The following is a 22,893-nucleotide window of genomic DNA, read 5'->3' as shown; positions in this document are numbered from 1 at the left end:
GTGAGCTGTAACTTTTGGAATCTACCATGGTATTTTAGAGAGAAGCAATAAAATGCCATTTTAGACTGGGAGATGTTGTGTGCTTGGTGGTGGTGGAGAGTGCCCTCAAGTCATAGCTGACTTACGGTGACCCCTGGCGGAGTTTTCGTGGCAAGAGACTAACAGAGGTTGTTTGCCATTGCTTGCCTCTACAGCCCTGGTCTTCGTTGGAGGTCTCCCATCCAATTACTAACCAAGGCATACCCTGCTTAGCTTCTGAGATCTGATGAGATTAGGCTCACCTGGGCCATCCAGGTCAGGGTGTTGTGTGCTTATTGGGACAAAAATCCTTCGGGTTCTGTCCATTGATTCATTTTTAATGCTACCTAGAATGAAATTGCATTTTAAGATAAGTACTTACCCCATCCATGGAAGTGTGTTTGCATTATATTCTAATAAACCAAAACTTGGGGAATACATTCATCCAGTCAGTACTCTCTTTGTATTTCTTGCTCAGTGTGTTTGAAAAGAAAGAGTTTTGAAAATACCATATTTAGTAAAAGATTGTTTTTGTTCTTAACACAGATAAGACAAGCTACACCTTGTGGAAGGGGCAGCTTTTAAACAGAGGGACACTTGTATGCCATGTTGCTTTGAAATCAGAAACACGGCCTTTGCTTCCCTGCAAACTGTAAGTATAACTTCAGAACTAGAAGTCAGAATATGTTAAACCAGATTATGCAGATTCCAGAAGGTCTAAAACATTCCTGTTGTATACGCCGGAGAAATAAATTCATGTTCTGCTGGTAATAACTTCTTGTATAGTTTTTCTCTGTACACATTTGCAAAAACTGCTTTTTAGCTTACAAATTTTAATATCTTGAACAAGTAACATCTTAAATGTCTTTACCGTTTGACCTCTAGTCCTGAAAAACTTGATGTTGATATGGTTATGAGTATTGAACATTTGACAAAGAAGATCTCGCCAAAAGTGTTCTATAAAGAAACCTATTCAGGAGAAAAGGAAGGTAAGATTTTTTTTTGGCTGTATACATGTTCTCTCGTTTTGTGTCATAGCATGGCAAACAATTTAATGACTGGATTGCTTTTCTTCTCAGAATTCAGGGGTGGAATGTACTGTAGCCTTTATGAAGTTGTGGAAAAGACTAGCTCGGGAAGTAATTTGGAAGGTTTACTTCAAAAGCTAGAGAAAGACAAACTAGTGAGTAGCTATTCTCTGGAAATATTTATTTTTACTTGTTAAGTTCTAAAAACTATATACAAAATAGACCACAAGCCAACACATAGCAAATAGATCAAGATGGGTGGCTGTGTTATTCTGTCTGTAGCAGTAGAAAAGAGCAAGAATCCAGTAGTACCTATAAGACTAACAAAATTTGTGGTAGGGTATGAGCTTTTGTGAGCTGTGGTGTCTGAAGAAGTGAGCTATGACTCACGAAAGCTCATACCCTACCACAAATTTTGTTAGTCTTATAGGAGCTACTGGACTCTTGCTCTTTTCTGCATAGCAAATATAGTAGAATAAACATGTAACAAATAAAATTCTTACATCATGGAGAAAAATATGAATGAATTAATATTGGTATATTAGTGAGAATTCAAAAATCAAATAAAAGCTTGCTCTGAATGACACTTATTAAAAATCTCTTAAACATTTCTGGAGTAGACAGAGTCAACTGTTAACCTTGTTAATTTTGGCCTCAAGATTTTGGCTGTTGTTGCAATTTCCACAGCAGCTTGCGATTAATAGGTTGGATCTTTCTTTCTGCGTAACTTAGCAGACTCAGATATCTGCTGAACAATATGTACAATATCTTTCCAAAAGGTGTGAATCACTGTGTGGATTATTTTATTTTTTGTTTAAAAATGAAGTAACTCAAGTATAACTTCGAAATAACTTCAAAGATGTCACTGACTGTAATCTTTTTTTAAAAATGGAAATATTTGGAGTTATTTCTCAATGAGGTTGAGAAAAACAACTCAAAATAAAGTGAATACTAAAGACAATTCAAAAAGTAAATCCCCAGTACAAAAATATTTAATTGAATGACAAGCAATAAAGCTGTGTGGCTAAAACAGTATCAGTGCCTTCCCTTGTATAATAAAATTGTTGAACAAAGTTTATGCATGCACTTAAAGCCGTCATATGTATACAACTAGCTTTCAGATTAACAGGTACTATTATACAAACTTCATGATATAAATATAACTAAACTGGGTTTTCAAAATCCTAGTCTAATACTTTAACCACTCTCCACCAATAACTTTTACGTAAGAACATTTTCAACCCTTTCCATTGCTGTTGAGCTAGATCTTGCTTAATCAATGAGAAGTTAGATTTCTAACAATATAAAGCATTATAAAATACTTGATGATGTTGAACACATGAAGATGCCTTATACTGAATCAGACCATTGGTTCTTCAAGGTCATAATTGTCTACTTACGTTGCCAGTGGCTCTCCAGGGTCTTGGGTAGAGATCTTTCACATCACCTATTACTTGATCCTTTTAACGGGAGATTGAAGCTAGGACATTGTGCATGCCAAGCAGATACTTTACTCCTTCCCCATGGCCCCTTCCCCATGTAAATGTTAATATAAATGGATAAAGCTGGTCCTTTAGTCTAAACTATTTGCCATGTAGAGCTGGGATGTAGGAATCTTGCAGTGCCTTCTTAATCAGAGTTAGTCGATCAGCTTAGAAGGGTATAAATGTTTAGGACTGTTAATATCTCCCATTTATTGTTAAAATGATAATTGCTAAAGTTGAAAATAGCAGTATTTAGATGGCAGAACTCTAACTAAAAAATCTAAAGAATAATTTGGTAATATTTTAGTTTGACAGCTACACTAGCAAACTGTAGTCTCTTTGAAGTCTCTTTGACATGAGCCAAGTTGAAATGCTCGTGGATTTGAAGTTAAGGATGTTCTGGCTTGGGAGATCTTCTGTCCAACCCCTCGTTTGTTTAAGCCCAATTTACAACTTGCTGTACTGATTTAAAGTGCTGTTTAGAGCTAGAATTATGTTTTTTATAGTCAACTTCCTTTTTTCAGGTTATTGTTAAACCACTTGTAGACCAAGGATATCTGGTGCTCCTTTCTCCTTGTCAAATGGCTTCCCCATATGGTATGCAATTTTTTATTTCTACTTTGACTGCTTAGACTGCTTCATGAGCAACATCTTTTTTCTTACAGTTTTTTTTCCATCCCCAGACAATCAAGCAGGAAGACCTCGCACTCTGCAAGCATTGTTTCTGTTCCGGAATCATAGAGGTATAGGGACATCAAGTAAGAGTTTTGTTTTTAGCTGTCTAATATACTTAATTCTGTGATTTTTCCCCGTTACTTCAGGCTTGGTTAGTGAGGCAATAACAACAACATACCAAACCTTGTAAGTCTTAATTAAGTTTACCCTTTAAAATTAATAATGTTCTATTGAATTTTGCTTTGCCGTATCAGGTTTCACTCTCAATCCAATACAAAATATTTTTGTTTATAAACAGAAGGCATCCTTAGTGTGCTTAGGATTGTAGGCTTGATTTTATTAGGTGTACCTAATCAGAATTCTAATGCCATCTTCTTAGAATAGGCTTAGGCAAAATTTGTGCTCAAGTGGAAGAGAAGCTGAATTGTTGCAATTTGCAAAAAACTCTTCTTAGAACAAGTGATTGATTAATGCTAATAAACAATGCTGATAGGTTTATGTAGTGAGAAGGTGGTCTACTACTGGAAAGTATGAGGTAGTCATGGATAAGGCTGCATTCACACTGCAAAACATACAAGTCTAGGTACTGTAATGTACGGGCTTTGTTTCTTGATCACAAAGTGGGATTTTTTTACTGAAGCCAGCTCAGCATGTGAGAGAAAAAAGGAAGGAACTTGTGGAGTTCTGAAGAAAGGTTGGTAGTGTTTGGAATAGTATGTTAGATTTCATTCAAAAGGGTTGGTTGGGTTGCTAACAATGAAGACCTTGGTTAAAATACTGGCTCATGTTTTAAACACATCACAAGGCAGCAGGGAACTCTTTTTCAGAACAGTTTTCATTTCCTGTTCATTTTGTGGTAATAGAAATACAATTCTATGGAATTGCTTTTTAGGCCCATATAGTAAGTAATGGTGATTCTTTGTCTTTCAACGTGTATTAATAATTGTATTGCTTACTTAAATTGTTGATATTTTCCCTTGATTGTCTTTATTTTGAACACAGCACAAAAACATGACCAGAAAAATGCAAATTCTTCAGTATTGCAGGAAACGCTTATGGTTATGCCAGAACTTACAAGATTTATACCGTCATTGCATTATGCTTTACTCCAGTCTCGTAAAGACCCTAAATCAAACTTAAATGTTGCAGTAGAAAAATACATACATGACTACCTGAAACGGTGGAGTAAACATAAACCATTTTTTCTGTATGAATATAAACCAACCTTGGATGAGAAACGATTCTTGCATGCTGGACCAAAAAACAAATCCAATCTTGATAGTGCCTTACGTGCCTACATTTTTGGTTCTGAAGCGTACCAGATTCCTGTTTCTAAAGCAAAAAAAATAATGGATGGGAATCGAAAACCTCAGCAGTTCAGCCCTGTTTCAGATTATGAAGCACCAGAAGAAGAATCTGACTGCCCAGTGAGAAAAGCTGGAAAAAGAAATGGTTCTAAAGGTGAAATGATAGCTGCCAAGAAAAAACGTTGTCACCCTGGGGAGTATGATAAAGGAAGAATGCAAAAGCTGATTAACTTAATTCAGTATAAGAAGAAAAATGTAGATAGAGAATCTGACACAGAAGACAGTAGAAGCAAGAGCAGATCAAAGCGAAAGCTGGAAAGTAGTGGAGAAAGCCCACAGAAACGCTTAAAAATTAGCACTTCTTCAGAAAAAGATTGTCCATACGATGGTAAGTACATCAGCAGTACTGTTTTTGGGAACAGCCTGTTTTTCTGTGACAGGAACTTGCTGGTCTTGTCATGGCATAGTCCATGCCTGTGGTAGTGAGTTTCTATACAAGATTTACTTCAAGTTCATGTGTTTGTATCTGAAAGACTACTGAGCATGTGCTATATGTCATCTGAACCTGTCATCTGGAAGTTTCTTTCATGTTGAATAGGGGGTTATGATTCCTGTTACTTTGTCTGTGTAACTGATAACATTTGATCAGTCTTCTTTGAGCATAGTGTTTGATTTTTTTTTTTGAATTGATGTTGGATTTTGCAGCATGTGTTTTTAGCTGGGTTTGACCCCTTAATACCTTTTGTCTTAAAAACTAAGAGTTCAATTCATTACATCTTAGAGCTGAAATATGCCTACAAGTTGTTATCCTCTGTGTCAGCTGTAATATTGGCTAAACCCCCTAACCTCTGAATGTTTATATGCAACTCTATGCAAATTTGAATGGGCTGGAATATAACAAGGTGAGTTGGAATTTGTACGAAAGAAGAGTAGCTCTCCTTTGTGCTAGTACAGCTTTTCCCTTGGCTTCAGATGTAAACTGGAAAGTATATTGTCTTCCTTGAGGCATATCCTCAAGGACATAAATACAGATTGTACAGAACTTTTAACGTAACTTCCATCACTCTTCTTTTTTTCAGGAGAGAGAGCATCTGAATCACTGTCTTCAATAATAGCAGATCTTGGTGGATGCGATACTGATCTGAGGCAGCAAAATGTTTCTGATCCTCCTGTTATTGACAATGTGGTCTTCAAAAAATTTTTAGATGAGTTGGCTGTTCCAGATTCTCTGCTGACGAGACTTTTTAATCATGCTTTAGCAGAAAACAATACAAGGCAACCTCCTGAGTACAACTCCATTCCAGCACAGGTAAAAGAAGAACTTGAACTCCCTGATGCTGCACATGTTGAAAATGTACAGTTTAAGGATTCTCAGAGCTCTGTCATGCTTGAGGCTGCGGCACCAAGCTTACCTTATTCAGTTGATGTGTTTAGTAATGAAACAGGCACAGACCGTATGCTACATTTAAAAGTAAGAACTTATAAAATGATTGGAACTTCAGAGTTTTTAATGTCCTCATTATGTACATTGTGAATGTATTTTTAGCATTTACATCTTCTGATATTAATCTCATACGTTTACTAGAATTGCTGAACAACTCTTGAGAATAAGAGTAGAGTAAAGGACAGTGGCTAGTGTTGCATGTATGCATTTCCGCTTTATAGAATAGAAAGGAGAAAAGTGATAAAAGAACTTGAAAAGCTTGTCATAAAGAAATTTTACTTAAACTATCACATTCTTCCGTCAGTATGCTTATTTGTATGTGTGTGTTTACCACAGCATAGTTTTCAAATTTAGGACAGCCAGATTGGCCATCTGATCTAGGCTGTGAAATATGTGATATTTACATAACAGTGGACAATATCACAGCCAGCTTGCATGCAACTGGCATAGCATAGATCAGGATTCACCCCCTGGGTCAACCATATTGAGAATTTTTTTTTTCCGAAAGTCAGGTAGCGAGCTTGGCTTCCAATACTTCCTTGTGACTGACTGAACTTTTAAGGTAGCTTCTGATGTTTTCATGACACTCCAGGTTTCTCTACAGTCCTCAGTATCAATTTTATTTTAGACTAGATAGCTGCATGTTAGCCATCTGGGATTCAGTCTCTAGTTCTGTTGAGTGTTGCTTGGTAAATGTTTTTGCTTCCATATAAGCCATATTCAAGCAAAATTCCTTGAATGGATTCTATAGTAGCCTCTTTACCCAACCAGGATTAGGAGGACTGCTATTCAGCATCCCAGTTCAGTGAAAGGAGAACATAGCGTAGCATAGTGTAGCTGTAAGTGTTGTTACCATCCTTCCAAGTAAAGAGAATCTAGCTGGTTTGCCTGCTGCTTATGATGCTTGTTTGGGAAGGATCTGTGTCTTATTCTGGTGGCCTGGTATCACTTTGAATCCTAGGGATTACCCGTCTAATTTGAGAGGGGTAGTGGTTAGTTGAAAGTTTTCTTCCATAGATAGAATTATAAGATTAAGCCACACAAATTTTTAAAGGGTGGTGGTTGAGATTCAACTACCAGAAGAAACAAGGAAACTGACTTGTCCTAGATGCCATCTTTCAACTAAAAAGAAGGAATGCTTGTGTTAAGACCAATGTTGTACATTCTGCATCCTAGTAAATGTACAAAAAAGTCAGTAGTCTTCTAATTTAAGAACTGCTTTCTTTCCTGGCTGTAGGAATGTGGTTGTATGGGTGGTAGGTAAGGTAAAGGTAGTCCCCCTGTGCAAGCACCAAGTCATTACTGACCCATGGGGGATGTCGCACCACGACATTTTCTTGGCAGACGTTTTACGGGGTGGTTTGCCATTGCCTTCACCAGTCATCTATACTTTACCCCCAGGAAACTGGGTACTCATTTTACCAACCTCAGAAGGATGGAAGGCTGAGTCAACCTTGAGCCAGCTATCTGAACCCAGCTTCCGCCAGGATCGAACTCAGGTCGTGAGCAGAGCTTGGGCTGCAGTACTGCAGCTTACCGCTCTGCGCCACAGGGCTCTTTGTATGGGTGAAGAATTGAATTTTTAAATGATTTGCAGTGCAGTCCTTCGCTTGTATACTCAAAAGTAAACTCCATTAAAGTCTTAATCCTCAGCATACTTAGTAGAGATTGTAGTAGTAGAGAGGTTTGTTTTACATTTTTTCATGCAGATCTTCTTATCTCGTGCCCTTCTGTGAAGACCCAGCTTTCAGGGATTTGGCAGATAATTACTGGAGCAAGGGTCTTTTCTGTGGTAACACTCTGGTTTTGGAACTCCATCCCTAGGATGGTTCATCTGGTGCTGTCATTACTTCATTTTTCCTATGCATATAAGCATTTAATAGCAAGTAATAAGAGGGTTTTTAATGCTTGTAATTTGGAATTGTTATTGTTGATCAGTTTAATTCTATTTAAATGGCCTATTTGAATAGTTTCTTTAAAACAGGGAAGGACAGATTTTATGTTTTTTAGAGCCTATTCAGTTTTTTTAAAAGAGTCTTAGAAACTGTCAGTAACAAAATAGCAGTTCAGTGGTTGGTGCCAGTCACAGATTGGCATCTTGGGCAAAAATTACAGCATTTCAGAGCAGGACTGAATTTTTTCCAAAACGAACGAATACCACCCCCCCAAAATATAACTTTCCCTGAAAGGAAGGGGGATGCAGTTACCTCTGTTTTCCCTGGAGGAAGCAAATAGCAGCTTTGAAAAAACTTTGCTGTTTTTTCAAAGCAAATTACCACCACCCCAACTGTAACATGTCTTGCAAGGGGGGAAGTGAGTTAACTTTTGTTTTTTTGAAGAGGCAAATAGCAGCTTTGATAATTGGGGTAAGATTCACTAACATGCTGCAGAGCAAGGGTGTATGCATGTGTACATATGTGGAAGATGAGAGGTGGATGAGAAAGGAAGCTGATTTTGTTGTTTTCCCAAACAAACCAAAGGTGTATGCATGTGTGTGCCTCTGCTCCCTTATACGAAAGAGCAAGAGAGAGACTACTGCAGTAGTTTGAAAGTGAATATAGCAGCACTAGAGAAGGGAAGGAAAGCTACTTTTAATTGCTAGGGAAGTGACTCCTAATTGACCCTCTGCCTTTTCCTTCTTTGAAGAGTCAAAGCTATCTTGAGGATTTAATAACAGCAAGGCTACACATAAATGAGGCCATAGGTTTGAATGCCAAACCTATTGCATATGCTGAGATGTGATACAAAGTCAAAAATATTTTTATATATTTTATTACATCACAGTGGCAAAAGAATAATCGCTTTGACTTGTGACTGAAATATAATCATAAATTGACTACTCTGTGTTTATTTAGGAAACAAGCACTGGAAGTGTCAGTAGTTTTGATGGCTGCAGCAGCCCATGTCCCAGCACCCCCATTGAACAGAAATATCACAGGCAACATTCCAACTCAAATAACACTGGGGAGACAGCATTACACTGGAAATTAATTCCCATCACAGGTAAGTAACATAACTTTATAAATATAAAATCTAATCTAATATTTAAATTTTCCGGAGACCCTTTTTTTGGTGAAAACAGAGATGAGGCTGCTTAATTGCATGTTCTACAATCTGCACTTATCCCGAGGATATTAGTTTTTGCTTATGGAACACTTTGTTCTGCAAATACATCCAAGTCTGGTTTTACATAAGCAGCTATGCATCAAAAACATTCAGATTATGTCTGTTAAATTGTTAGAGTTGGTTTCACATTCATTGCATCTAACTTGAAGTGGATACATTGAAATTGTGCTGCTGGGGTAATAAACTTAGAAAAACAATCAGGCTATCAGTCCAAAGTCCTTGCTCTGAAGCAAGATACTCACCTCTGAAGTATCTGTATTCTTGTCAGCTCCAGGCATTGGCTAAGGGATTGGAAGAATATTTTCCACCTAAGGAGCTGGGATCTATGCTAAAGTTGGTGCCATCTTACAGCAGGGACTCTGCAGTCATAGAGCATATGTATTGTGGAAAAGTGTGGGGACATTGCATAAGAAATTCAGAGATGTAATAAAATGAGTAACTCATCTCACAGCATGGAATGACTTTTCCTTTAATTATAATGGAGTTGAGCACAGGTTTTACTACACTTTGATCAAAACTTGGTAGGACCATCAAGGGCCAGATGAAACTGCTTCAGAGACTATTTCATCCAAGATTTGCCAGTTGGACATTCCTGAACTAAGTGATCCCATTCATACATAATCTTTACCTTTTTAAGACCTCAAAGGAAGAGATTATGCAACTTCTCTGGTTTATCTCTGTGATTAAGCAGCTCATTAATTTGAGGACAGCAGTGAGCCTTGTTGTGCAAATATTGCCAGTATAATTGTAACTTACTAGGAGAGGTTGTGGGGGGTGGGTTACTCACAGAATCTAAAAAACTATGATTGAAGCTTTTTATCCTTTTGTCAGTGGTCTTCTTGAGTTACTTGATACTATTTTTTTAAAAGTTCTGAGTTTGTGTACAAGCATTTTAAGAGGAATGTTTGGCAGGGGGAGTGTGTGAATTCTTTTGAGTCATGTTCCTGAAGAATTCTTTTTACTGTGGCTTGAACAGTGGATTGATGCTTCTCATTAATTCTTTGATTCTTGCTGACCTTCTAAGTGTTCTATTAATGTATGGAGATAGATTTGTTTTACTAAACTGCATTTATATCTAAACCATTTCCTGAGCTATTTGATTTTGGTGGTGATCATATTCATCTTTATGGACTCTTGAGAAAAGATACTGTCTGTGGCATACTTGGTTTATGATGTGTTTTTTCCCCTTGGGGAATAAGAAGTCTTTGACACAACATTGGTGTGGAAGCAGCAGTGGCAGGGTTAGGTAGCTCAAATCTTACAACACCAAAAATGTTTAATGTGGGATTTTCCACTTTACTCTGTTTTGCAGTTTTAATATACTTAATGAACCTGGAATGAATCTCTTGAATCAAGAGGAAATTCTATAATATTCAGATATACCTGAAAATAATAGCAATTACTAGTTTTATTCACTTTATAGAGGGCGAATCATTTTTAATTGGTATTGTAACACAAAGCGTGTGAGAAGATTTTACGTTATACATACTAAGAGAATCTAAACTTGCTAACTGCTGCTCTCCCTCAGGAGGGGCAGGAAGAGTTCCTGAGAAGCAACTGAGAGAACATGGAGATAACCAAACAGGTGAGAAGGATGGCCTTTATTGCATATGCCACTGCTGTCCAGGTAGCTGAGAAGAGACATTCTTCTGATTTTTAACTTTCAGCAAGAGGCTGGGAACTAGATAGTGGTTTGCCATATAGGTGTGAGAATTAATGCACTGAAACAAGTAATGTTAAGACGTAAGACACTTACGTCAAGAGACTTAGTATAATTTTGTGTGTCAGTCTTAAAAGTAAATTCCATATTCATAGGCCAAATTAGGAGAAGCTTTTGAAGACAAGGGAAACTGGCTATTCCAAAATGCAAAAAGCTCATTAAAACACTTTAATGAAGTACTTCTATACCTTTGTGGGTATTTACTGTAATTGACAAAGCTACTGTTAAATACCCATGTATATATGCATATCAAATATAATATGAATGCTAGAGGGGTGTGCCAAGAAAATTTTTGTTGCAATTTCTGATCTGGGCTTCATGCCATGGGCAGAGGGTATTTTTGCCATGATTGCTTATTTCTGAGTAGGACATTACTGGTTCAGGAATAATATCCATGAGGCTTTGGGGTTCCTGGGTTTGAGACTATTATTTTCACTGGGGAATGTATACAGGGGTCTAGGGCAGTTGTTTATATCTAATGGCACCAAACTTGTACATAACACAGTCCTCCTTATTTAAAGACCCCTCCCCCCAAGTATCAAGCAGATTGAACAAAGGGGTGTGGTTTTATAGACCCCTGAAGTATATGCCTCCCTGTGTAGCTGCACTTCTTTCTTTAGATTCCTAAAATGGTGGACAAGCGGCAGCCAAGCAGGAGAGCTCTGGCCAGCCACCAGCATTAAAAAAAAGTCTGCATTTTATTTTCCTACTGACAAACATTTTTACCTTTCTGCTGGAAATTCTACATTTGCTATCCTTCCTTGCTGTTAGGAGTGTGTGATTTGGTTTATCCAGTCCAAAAATGTACCTGAAAAATACTGTATATTGCAGAATTCCGATCAGTATTGGTCATAGATGCAGAGGTGTTAGCCGTGTTAGTCTGTGGTAGCAAAATCAAAAAGAGTCCAGTAGCACCTTTAAGACTAACCAATTTTATTGTAGCATAAGCTTTCGAGAATCAAGTTCTCTTCGTCAGATGCATGATCCAAACTGGTCAAATACAGAAGAGGAGGGGAGATAGGGGAGAGAAGGAGACATATATCAGAAGGGGACAGGATGCAATTAGCGGGGAGGCAACCAAAACATTCCTTTGCTAGTAAATGTAAACATCTCCTTTTGGTGTGGAGATTAATTGGCTTGTGTGAGGCTTTAAAGGAGTTTGCTGTGTTGGTTTGTAGCAGCTAAACAACCAGACCATCCAATTCCAATGTAGTATAAGCCTTCGATAACCACAGCTCTCCCCGTCAGATGCATCTGACAAAGAGAACTGTGGTCCCCGGAAGCCCACGCCAGTTGCCACTGGTAACAGATTTCCTTTACAGAGGTGGGGTCTGGGGGAGCCCAGTGGCATCTGATGGGGAGAGCTGTGGTTATCGAAGGCTTATACTACATTGGAATTGGATAGTCTGGTTGTTTTGCTGCTACAGACCAACATGGCAAACTCCTTTGAAGCCTCACACAAGCCAATTAATCTCCACACCAAAAGGAGATGTTTACATTTACTAGCAAAGGAATGTTTTGGTTGCATTCTCCCTCTCCCCCCCTAATTGCATCTTCTCTCTCCTCCCCTCCTCCCCCCTCCTCTTCTGTACTTGACCAGTTTCTGTACCATGCATCTGACAAAGAGAACTTGATTCTCGAAAGCTTATGCTACAATAAAATTGGTTAGTCTTAAAGGTGCTACTGGACTCTTTTTGATTTTGATCAGTATTGGGATTCCTAGATAAACCAGTGTTGGTGGTCCCAATTAATCCCCAAAATAGGCAGAAATAACCTGGACCAGTGTTTTAAAGGTTGCAGGACTTTATTTATTGTTTGCACAGCTTTCCTAGGCAAAAAAGGGAGGGAGGCAGGCAGGCTATTCTCACAGGTGAATGAAATAGCACATCAGGGAGACCTCAACTATTTATTCAGTCATGTAATCAGTTGAGCTCTCTCTTACATGCAGTTTCATTCTTCTGGGATAATTTCCTTCTTTCTCCCTTCCCTTCTTTCCTTGCTTGGGAAAGCTGTGCAAATGTTAAAAGAGACCTACTGTGACTGGCTGCCAAAACAACATGTTGAGGAGTGGGGAGTACATGTCTTCTGGTGTCAGGTTGGTTCTGCAGACTTCTCCAGTTTGACATTGACTTTGCTGGACTTTGTTGAGCTTGTTTAGTTTGCCTGTTTGTGTGTTTGGCTAAGGTTTCTGTGCCCCGGAGAAACCAATGGACTCCCCCCCATAGGAAACCATGGAGGGTGTCTGGGGGCATCTTGTTCAGTGGTCTGTAGAATTGGACCCCTTGACCCAATTTGGTCAAAACAAATAGTCCTCTCTGCTGCAATTTTAGTGTCATTTGCTCCAACAGCAACCCCTCCAGCCACCTGGAAAGATTCCCCCCTAGAGAATAATGTGTATGTATTTAAAGTACTGTCAAATTACAGCTGGCTTATAGCAACCCCTGCTGTGGTTTTCGAGGCAAGAGAGTAACAGGTGGTTTTGCTGTTTCCTGCCTATTATAGTAACCCTGATCTTTCTTGGTGGTCTCCCATCCAAGAACTAACTGGTACTAACCCTACTTTTTGGACCTGGTTAATTTCAGAACCCCAGAAAAAAAAACAGATCCAAATACAAAATTGGTATTTTTAGACATGAATATCAGAAAGACCTGTATTTATAGTCTTCCTAATACCTGAATCTAGAAAATACTGTGGGTTTTTTAGTGCACATTCCTACATGTTGTGATCTGTTGTTGTCCCCCTCCCCTTTCAAGTGAAAAGGGCTTCCTTTGCAGGTCTGCCATTCTGCCCTGTGGGGACCTGGGGTGATGGATGTGGCTGTTTTTCAACAAAATGACATCAAAATTGCAGCAGAGCTAGTGCGCTTGTCCACTAAAGAACCCCAAGTTTCAAGTGAATGGGACGAAGGGGTCCATTTCTATAGGCCCTGAACAAGGTGCCCCTAACCATGCTACTTGCAGAGAAAAAAACGGCTCTGTTCCCATAAAGGCGAGAGTGAAGAAAGAGTGAGCGAGAAATTAATTTAATTTAATTTATTATATTTATATTCCGCCCTCCCCGCTTTCGCAGGCTCAGGGCAGATAACAAATACAAACATCACCCAACCATTAAAAACATTTAAAAGCATTAAATAATACATTAAAACATTTAAAAGCATTAAATATTACAGTTCATACTGCATAGTAGTTCATACATGCCTCAGCTTTTCCATGATTCTCTATGGAAGATTTGAACAGGGAGGTGGAGTGGCTGTTTTTTAACTAAATGACACCAAAATTTCACAGGAGCTAGTGCTGCCTGTCCACTAAACACCACCCAAGTGAATTGGACCCCATGGTCCTATAGGCCCTTGAACAAGGTGCCCTCACCAATCCAAAAAGAGTTCTCACTGCAACAAAGGAGGGAGGCCATTTCCAAGCCTCTTGAATTTGGGTTACTGTTCTGGGCAATCATGCCAACAACCCCAAACAGCGAATTTTGTGTATATTTTCTATCCAGGAGTTTTGTAAGCCCTAATGAATGCACTAATAATAATAATTGGTGATGATGACGTGCTATTGTTGTAGGTGATTGATGGCAACTCCTTAATGAGGCAAAAGATGAGCAGTGGTGGTTTGCCATTTCCTTCCTCTGTGCAATGTAGCAACCCTGGTCTTCCTTGGTGATCTCCCATCCATGTAGTGGATGACCTTGCTTAGTTTCCAAGCTCTAATGAACTCAGGCTAGTCTGGGCTTTCAGGCTGCTAATGGTATGCATACATAATCTTTCCCCCATTCTGTGGCTCAAGACAACTTGGAAGAAGTTGATGCAGTTCATATCTGGTCCTGATTGGTGCTCCAGGTTATGGTTTTATATACAGGTCTTAGTACTATTCCTGGTATAACTGCACTGTAGTATTCTTTGCATTTTTATCTTTGACAAAGGTAGACTGTGACAGTTACAAGTAGATCAGCCTCTAGTGATAATCCATCTGCTATTTCAGTTTGGGAACAGATCACCTTGGTGGATACTCAAGCAGTTTGAAGTGGTAAATTGCCCTACTGCCCACAAAATAGTTATCTAGCAGTGGAATGCCCTGCTTTAATGTGTCAGAGGGAACAGTGACAGGCAAGAAGGGACAAGCTAACATGAAAAGTGCAGTAGTGTGGAGAGCCCAGTATTTGTAGGAAATGAATTATGAACATATTAGAGGTTATAAATGCAGGTTTTAATGTAACAAATCTCTGTGACTCCAAGCAAATGGAAGCATTAGGATTTTCATCTTTATTTTATTTGATGTCATAAGATGAGATAAGAGCTGGAGGCCTGTAACATTATGTGTTTATAATTGGAAAAGTGACAAATACTGACTTGCAAACTGTACGTTCATTGTCCATCTTCTGTGCAGGCACACGTGGGACTGCGCATGCACAGGCCTGCTGATCAGCAAGGTTTTTATAGCTAAAATCCGCTAGGGGGCATGTGTCTCTGCACTGTGTATGCGCAGCATTTCCCACTGAGCATGCCACTGGGAGATAGCGCCCCCTTACCCTCAGTTCCTTCTTTGCTGCCGGCTAGGGAGGTTCTTGGCTTCCGCTCTGCTGTGATCTGTAAAGTAAGAACAAAGAAAGAGTGTGTTAGTGAAACGGCTGAGAAAGTGTTATTCAAACACTGCACCACTTGTGCAATGAAGATGGGCACTCTATTTGTCTAGAATGCCATGGGGAAGTGCACAACGTTCAAGCCTGTGAACACTGCCACAGATTTACCTCTAAGGTGAGAGCTGAGAGAGCCACTAGGCAGCAGATGCTTCTTTGGGAAAGGGCTATGAAAGCCTTGGATAGTTATTGGTTATTGCACATAAAGTTCTTCATGGCTTTGGTCCAGCATACCTATGGGACTGCCTCCCTCCCTATGCTTTGTTCATCTGAACAGGGTCTCCTGCAGGTGCCAGGCTGCACATAGGTGAGATCAACAGCAGCCCGTACATCGGTTTTCTCTGTGATGGTCCCTATCCTGTGGAATGACCTGCCTTAGGAGGTCAAGAGAGCCCCCACTCTCCTGGCTTTCCGCAAATACTGCAAAACCAAACAATTCAAAAAGGCTTTTTACTCAAATGGAGGGCTGTAGTGTAGGGATGGGGTCTCAGATGCTTCACTAATGAGTTAGGGACTGTAGACTTCATCACTATATTGCCTTACATATTATCTATTGCTTTAAATATGTATTCCTATGTACCACCTGTGCTCCATGTTGTCTAATGTCAAGTCCTAGGACTGATTATGTTCTCAGTATTTTTTCTACTCTGTATTGGAGTCTTGCTAACACTATGTCTTTTAAACTTGTATCTATTTACCCTGTGGCATTGTTTATGGAAATGTCCTTGATACTGTATTGAAATGTACTTGATACTTATTCTGCTAATCTCATACTGTGTAAGCCGCCTTGAGTCTCAGTGAGAAAGGTGGAAAATAAATAAACAAACAAATAAATAAAAAAATAAGTTTACTTTCCCCTCCACTTCTGGCAGTGGGGACCATGCCACACCAGGTCGATCCTCTGTGTCAGAATCCAGATCCCTGTCTGGAATCCAGCATCCTTTGATCCAATTGACCACTTTGGCGCCAACAGTTACGGATCTGTCTCGGGAGTCGACAGCGGCATCATACACTTGAGACACAGAACCTCACCAAGATTCCTCGGATCTGACGATTACCATTGACATCACCTTCGAGACTGGAACCGACCTTGGCACTGACAACAAAGCCAAGGAAGAGGTACTCGTACCCAATTGTTATTCAACCTTCCAATCTGAAGATCTTGGATCTGAAAACCATGGAACTGAAGATCTCGGAACCAAAGAATTCAAACTGAGAATGATGAGCCAGTTGAGAGCAACACCAGAGGGTGTAAGCCAGGCCCTCTGTGAATCTCTGGAGCCCCTGAGAAAGAAGACCAAGAAGACAAAGCACAATGAGAGACATACCAAACAAGTTGAGAGCATCATAATGGACAGACCTCGAACACCAAGCTTCGCTCTTGATCCCCCTCATATCATTCTTTTGCTGAGGAAGGGGAATTGGAAAAAGTTATCTCTGCAGATCTTCCCTGGGCAAGAGGCCACGAGGAAAAACAACCCTGCTGCCCCCACGTATGCCAGGACTGGTAACACCAACAACATATGCCTCCGGTTAAATATGGCATTGATCTGGGCAAGCCTTACGGATCCCACTCCATAGCTTCTGCTTTAGACAGCTTTGACCAGGCAAGGGGTTCCAAGATGCAGTAAGAAATCTCCAGATCATCTTTCTCCTACCAAGCACCTGAACCAGACCAGGAAAGGAGCCCAAGCCCCGTATCTGATCCCTTACTGGATGAGGCTGTGATAGGAACAGGACAGACAGTTACCATCTATACTCAGCACAAATGATCAGAATGGCATGCTCTTTGGATATTGAGATGTTGGCCGTGGACCCAAAGCCCAAGAACAATGTCCTACAGTATCTTTACTCCAGGAATATGACTAATGTAGCCTTCCCAGTAATTGGAGGCTTTGTGGAGTTCATAATTTCCATCTGTGAGAAGCCAGCTTCAGTCCATGCTACTACCAAAAAATCTGAAGGGCTTTACATGACTACGGAAGATGTGTGCACTTTTCTGTTTAGTCACCCTCCACCATCATCGTTGGTGACCAAAGAAATGCAAACAAAATAGGGCTCCCATACTGTCCTGGTTGACAAGAAAAGTAGAAAACTGGACACCTTGGGCAGAAAGTTATACTTATCCTCTGCACTTAACATCAAATAACAAATTATTAACATTAAATAATGAATTATATGGCCATCATGGGGGCCTACCAAGTCTGTCAGCCTTCATTGAAAAACTACCTGATGATCAGAAAACCCTGGCCAAGGTGATTTTAGAGGAAGCCCTCAAATTATCAAAACAACAAATCAGAGCAGGGCGAAGTACAGTTGACATATCTTCTAGAACGTTCGCATCATCGATAGTGCTACCACTTGAGACAAGGGCCAAAATTGAGGATCTGCCATTTGAGCGACAGTCACTGTTTTGACTATCACTCACAGCAAAAGAAATATAGACAGATGGTCCGCTCATATGGAGTAATTCTTCCAAAGCAGCAGCCTGTACAACGGTACCAGTATTGCCCACAGCAACCATACAAGAACAAGCAGTACCGATATCAACCTTCCCAAGCGTATTCTCACTATTCACAGTACAGACAGCACCAACCCCAACAAGGACGATATTCACACAGATGTCAGGGGCAACAACCCTCATTGGGTAAAGAGTCCCAGGCCCAACAAAGACCATTTTGACTAGGCTTAGAACAGCCTGTCACATTTGGAAACGGGCTGACTAAATTCTATGCAGCCTGGGCAAATATCACCTCAAATACGTAGGTGTTAAAAGTTGTTGAAGTTTGTTATAAAATTGAGTTTTCCAGTTACCCGACTCTTGGGTCTTCCTGATTCTTCCTTAAATGTCTGCTTAGACAAATTAGTATCGGTATTGACAGACCTATAAAAGAAAGTGGCAATAGAAAGGGTCCCTACCAATGAGCCCTTAGGGGGATTTTACTCACAAATGTTCCTGGTGGATAAGAAAGATGGTGGTGTCAGCTCTATACTAGATCTCAGAGGTTTGAACAAACATATACTCTGGGAAGCTTAGAATGGGAACACTATATAACATGGTGGTACATGGTTTCCATTTAGCTCCTGGTTCATGGTCTTAGACTTAAAAGATGCGTACTTCCTTATCTCTATCCATCCCATGCATAGAAAATTTCTGAGGTTCATCTGCAACAGCAGCATTTTTCAATACCAGGTATTACCCTTTGGTCTGTCCACCCCACCTAGAGTGTTTACAATATATATGGCCATAGTAGTGGCCTACTTGAGAAAACAAGGATGTTCAATTTACCCCTATCTCAGCAATTGGCTGATCACTGTCTCGTTGTCTGAAATGCTGGAACGTTAGGTGTCCTTGGCGGTTAACACATGTGAACACCTATGTTTTGTAGTTAATCTTAAGAAATCTGTGCTTGGACCCTCTAGAAGGGCACAATTTATATGGGCTGTCTTAGATAACATACATAATTGAGGCTTCTTACCTCAAGAAAGAACAAACAGGATCAAGAAGTTGGTGAGACAATTCACTCACTGCAGGTTCCAGTCAGCCCATAAACATTCAGACTCTATTGGGGCTCATGGCTGCTACTACAGAAGGTATACCTATGGGTAGATTACATATGCGTAAGCTGCAGTTATGGTTCCTATCTGTCCATGACTTTGACACACAGAGACAGGACAAAAACTATACGATATCCAGGGCAGTGGTTAAATCACTGGATTGGTGTAGGAATGATATCCAACTTCTAGCAGGGATGGAATTTGGGTCTCCACAACTGGAATTAACCGTATCTGCAGATGCTTTAACAATGGGTTGGGGCGCTCACTGTGGCTCACTCAACACCCACGGGAGGTGGCTGAAACCCAAAAGGGAATTGCATATCAGTGTCCTTGAATTGAGAGCCATTCGTTGTCACATTCACAGATATCATAACAAAGAAGAGGGTACAGGTGCTGACCGACAACTGTACCACCATGTATTATTTAAACAAACGGGGGCACCACTTCCAAAATACCCGCAAAGAAGCGATACTCATCTGGGAATGGGCATTGAAACAAAATATTACCCTGCAGGCTGTACACATACCGGGCACTACAAATGTAGTAACAGACAAATTGAGCAGATTAAACACGGAGAATCACTAGTGGTCCCTGAAAACCACATAGCTGGACAGGTGTTCGGGGATTAGGGTTATCCAGACATAGAAGAAGGGAACCAGAAAGCACCAAAGTTTTGCTCAAGAAGAGACATAGGCAGGAACTCTCTGGGAGATGCATTCCAGTTGCTGTGGAAGGGACAGCTCTTTTATGCCTTCCCTCCTATTCTTCAGATTGCCAGGACAGACAGCAAAATACTGAGGGACAAACCAAATATAATTATGATAATGCCTTACTGGCCCAAGAAACCTTGGTACCAACACATGATGCATCTATCCAAGGGCTCACTATTTAATTTGGGGTCGGAGATAGACCTCCGTGACAATGGGGTATGATATCATGGCCTACCCAGACTGAGACTGACAGCTTGACACATAATAGGACAGGAACACTTTCTGACAGAGTAGCCGAAGTAATCAACTCCAGAAGAGAAAATACTAGAAAGTCTTATGCGTTCAAATGGGAAAGGTTTAGCGTTTGGGACGGACAGAAAAGATTAGATCTTTTTGATTCCCAGTTATCAGACATTAAAATTTTGCTAACAAATCAGCATTTGGATAAGCTGTACTACACTCACTCTTCCAATGATACACACCTACCTCCGAGGTAAGAAGCTTATGCGTCTCCCATGTGGGACTGCACAGAAGACAGACAATGAAAACAGAGTTGCTCTTACCATAACTATTGTTCATTAACATCTTCTGTGCAGGCAAAATACCCTCCCTCCTGTTCCACTATGCCTTTTCTATACTTATTTTCAGGCCGGCAACTCAGGGGAAACTGAGCGTAAGGGGGTGCTGTCTCCCAGTGGCATGCTTGGTGGGAAATGCGCAGTGGAGAGACGTGCGCCCCCAGTGTATTTTAGCTATAAAAACCTTGCCAATTGGCAGGCCTGCACCTGCACAGTCCCAACATCAATGAACAACAATTACAGTAAGTGCAACTCTGTTTTTCAAACATACAAAGATTTACCACAGTGTGCAGATAGCCTCCCAAACCTTACCTGTTGTATCTTCAGTAGGATCTGGTTATTTTCACTTTACAAGCAGAGAGCTGAGCTCATATCTAGCAACTCATCAAAGGCTGTTTGTTTAGTAAAATCAGAAGTCAAATCTTTCTTCAACATGAACTCAAGTCCTATGTATTCTGTTATTCCATACTGGTAAAATACAGTCTCAAGGAGAACTTCATTTTTGTTGCTCAGTACGTATTTCATTGTGCTGAAAAATTCGTCTGTACCCTATGCCTTTTAGCCAGTACTTTTCTAGGGTTTTTTGGGGGTGGGGGTGGGGATTCATGGTATAACCACCTTATACCATATTTTCCCTATCTTTTAACAGTTATGCTGAGGTTTGTCTTGTTCCAGACATTAAGTTAAAAATTATACAGCACCAGGGGAAGGTGAATGCAGATCTTTCCCACCTTCGATGGTTGTTGTGGATTTTCTGGGCTGTATAGCCGTGGTCTTGGCATTGTGGTTCCTGACTTTTCGCCAGCAGCTGTGACTGGCATCTTCAGAGGTGTAGCACCAAAAGACAGAGATCTCTCAGTGTCGGTCTCAGTGTCAGAGAGATCTCTGTCTTTTGGTGCTACACCTCTGAAGATGCCAGTCACAGCTGCTGGCGAAACGTCAGGAACCATAATGCCAAGACCACGACTATACAGCCCAAAAAATCCACAACAACCATCGTTCTCCGGCTGTGAAAGCCTTCGACAATATTTCCCACCTTCCTTTAGCAGCTGCTTTTTGGGAAGTGAAAAGGTGACGCAAATGATTGGGAGAGATTAAAAGCTTTGCAAAATGGGTGGTCTAGTGAGGAAGAAGCAGTCAAAGTTGCCCTTCCTACCTCTCCAATCAGCAACGTTTCTACAGCCTGCAGAATAATTCTTGTTCATGAAGAAAGGAGATACAAGTCAACTTGTTAGCTTTCAATCAGAAAGCATGTGTTTGTTTTGTAAAATACCTGTAACTAGAAGTGCCAGCAATTTAATTTACTTCCAAGTATATTCATTGCAACAAGGAATTTGTGTAGCCAGATAAGTAAATAGCATGCAGTCTGTAATCTGTACAGATCTGTCAAGTTCTGAGCCAAGGATGTTGGAGCCTTGGAGGGGGGCGCCCTTCAGGTTGGCCTCTAAAGTGGGTCACACTGTCAACAGGTCTCAGAATAAGGGAGAAGGGGAGTTCTACTTCACCCTTGCTCCCTCTCTTCCCTCAGCTGGGCAGCAGCTCCCTCGGTCTCTATCCCTCCCTCCCACTCCCCCACTTGCTCGCCTCTCCGAACTTCCTCCCTGACCTGCCAGCCAGTTTTCCCTTTATAGGGGCTTCCCTGGTCCAAGGCCCACCCTTAGGCTCCAATCCATGCCCTCCTCCCTTCTTGTGCTGGCAGCCTCCCAGCCCAACCAGGTGTCCTGAGGGGAGCTTACACTGGCCACCCCCTTTCCCCTTGCCCACTTAGGTAGGCCTCTCAGGGTGGGGCTGGTCAGGAAGCAGCAGACGTGGAGATGGACCCACCCACTGGGCTCCACAGCTTTCACTGGCTCCGTCAAGGTGGATGTGGCTTTCAGGGTCAATGGCCTCAGGCGCTCCTGCACTCCTCCTGCCCCCACCGCCTTTCCTTGATCGGCGGCTGGCCTTGCCTTCTGGGGGCCATCTCCGGCATGTGCCTCTGCAGGCTGCGTGGACAGCTCCTGGGGGCTTCCCCCAGCTGGTGCTCCATTCATTGAGGGCTTGATGGGTGCCCCTGCCGCTGCTGGAGATGTCCCCGGCATTGTGGCCGCTCTTCCCAGCTCCCAAGCCGCCGCCGCTGCTTTGGCCACTCCTCCTGGCCTCTGTGCTGCCTCGGGTGCCATCCCTGCTGGTTCCAAGCTCCCGAGCAGGCCAGGGACCTTGTCAGAAGTCTTGTCAGGCAGCCCCTGGAATGGTAAGTCCGTGGGGAAGGGATGCTGACCCGCAGACAATATTACTGCAAAGGTCTCAGCAGCAGAAGTAAAAAAGTGCTTATTTGGCGCATATGTATATGTGTCAAATATATTAGGGGGGCCTCATGTATTAAACAAATAATTTTATGTCCACTAGAATAGAGAGTGTAGAATGTTTTATGCTTCCACTTTAAATAGGAATGGGGCCATGGCTTAGTGGTAGAGCATCTGCTTTGCATGCAGAAGGTTCCAGGTACAATCCCAGTTAAAAGGATCTGTTAGTAGGCGACATGAAAGACTTTTGCCAGAGAACCTGGAGAGCCACAGCCAGTCATGTAGTATACAGTACTGACAGTGATGAGCCATTGATCTGATC

The 22,893-nt window shown here is 41.1% G+C and overlaps 1 protein-coding gene across 4 annotated transcripts in view; it reads left to right on the top strand.

The window, feature by feature from the left end:
• TASOR (transcription activation suppressor) overlaps positions 1-22,893 on the top strand; it is a 101,111-nt gene that overhangs the window by 41,797 nt on the left and 36,421 nt on the right. For 3 of the 4 annotated variants that reach the window (XM_054976219.1, XM_054976216.1, XM_054976218.1), the window contains exons 9-17: positions 565-670; positions 904-1,007; positions 1,098-1,201; positions 3,055-3,127; positions 3,214-3,288; positions 4,208-4,900; positions 5,592-5,821; positions 8,812-8,959; positions 10,611-10,667. In XM_054976219.1, coding sequence (XP_054832194.1) covers positions 565-670; positions 904-1,007; positions 1,098-1,201; positions 3,055-3,127; positions 3,214-3,288; positions 4,208-4,900; positions 5,592-5,821; positions 8,812-8,959; positions 10,611-10,667 — 1,590 coding nt within the window. The remainder of the gene's footprint in view (positions 1-564; positions 671-903; positions 1,008-1,097; positions 1,202-3,054; positions 3,128-3,213; positions 3,289-4,207; positions 4,901-5,591; positions 5,822-8,811; positions 8,960-10,610; positions 10,668-22,893) is intronic. The other variant, XM_054976217.1, reaches the window with a different exon arrangement.

The sequence above is a fragment of the Eublepharis macularius genome, chromosome 4 (assembly GCF_028583425.1).
Source record: "Eublepharis macularius isolate TG4126 chromosome 4, MPM_Emac_v1.0, whole genome shotgun sequence".
Lineage (NCBI taxonomy): Eukaryota > Metazoa > Chordata > Lepidosauria > Squamata > Eublepharidae > Eublepharis > Eublepharis macularius.
Note: the sequence above shows the minus strand (reverse complement) of the source record. Positions and strands in the feature narration are given on the sequence as shown.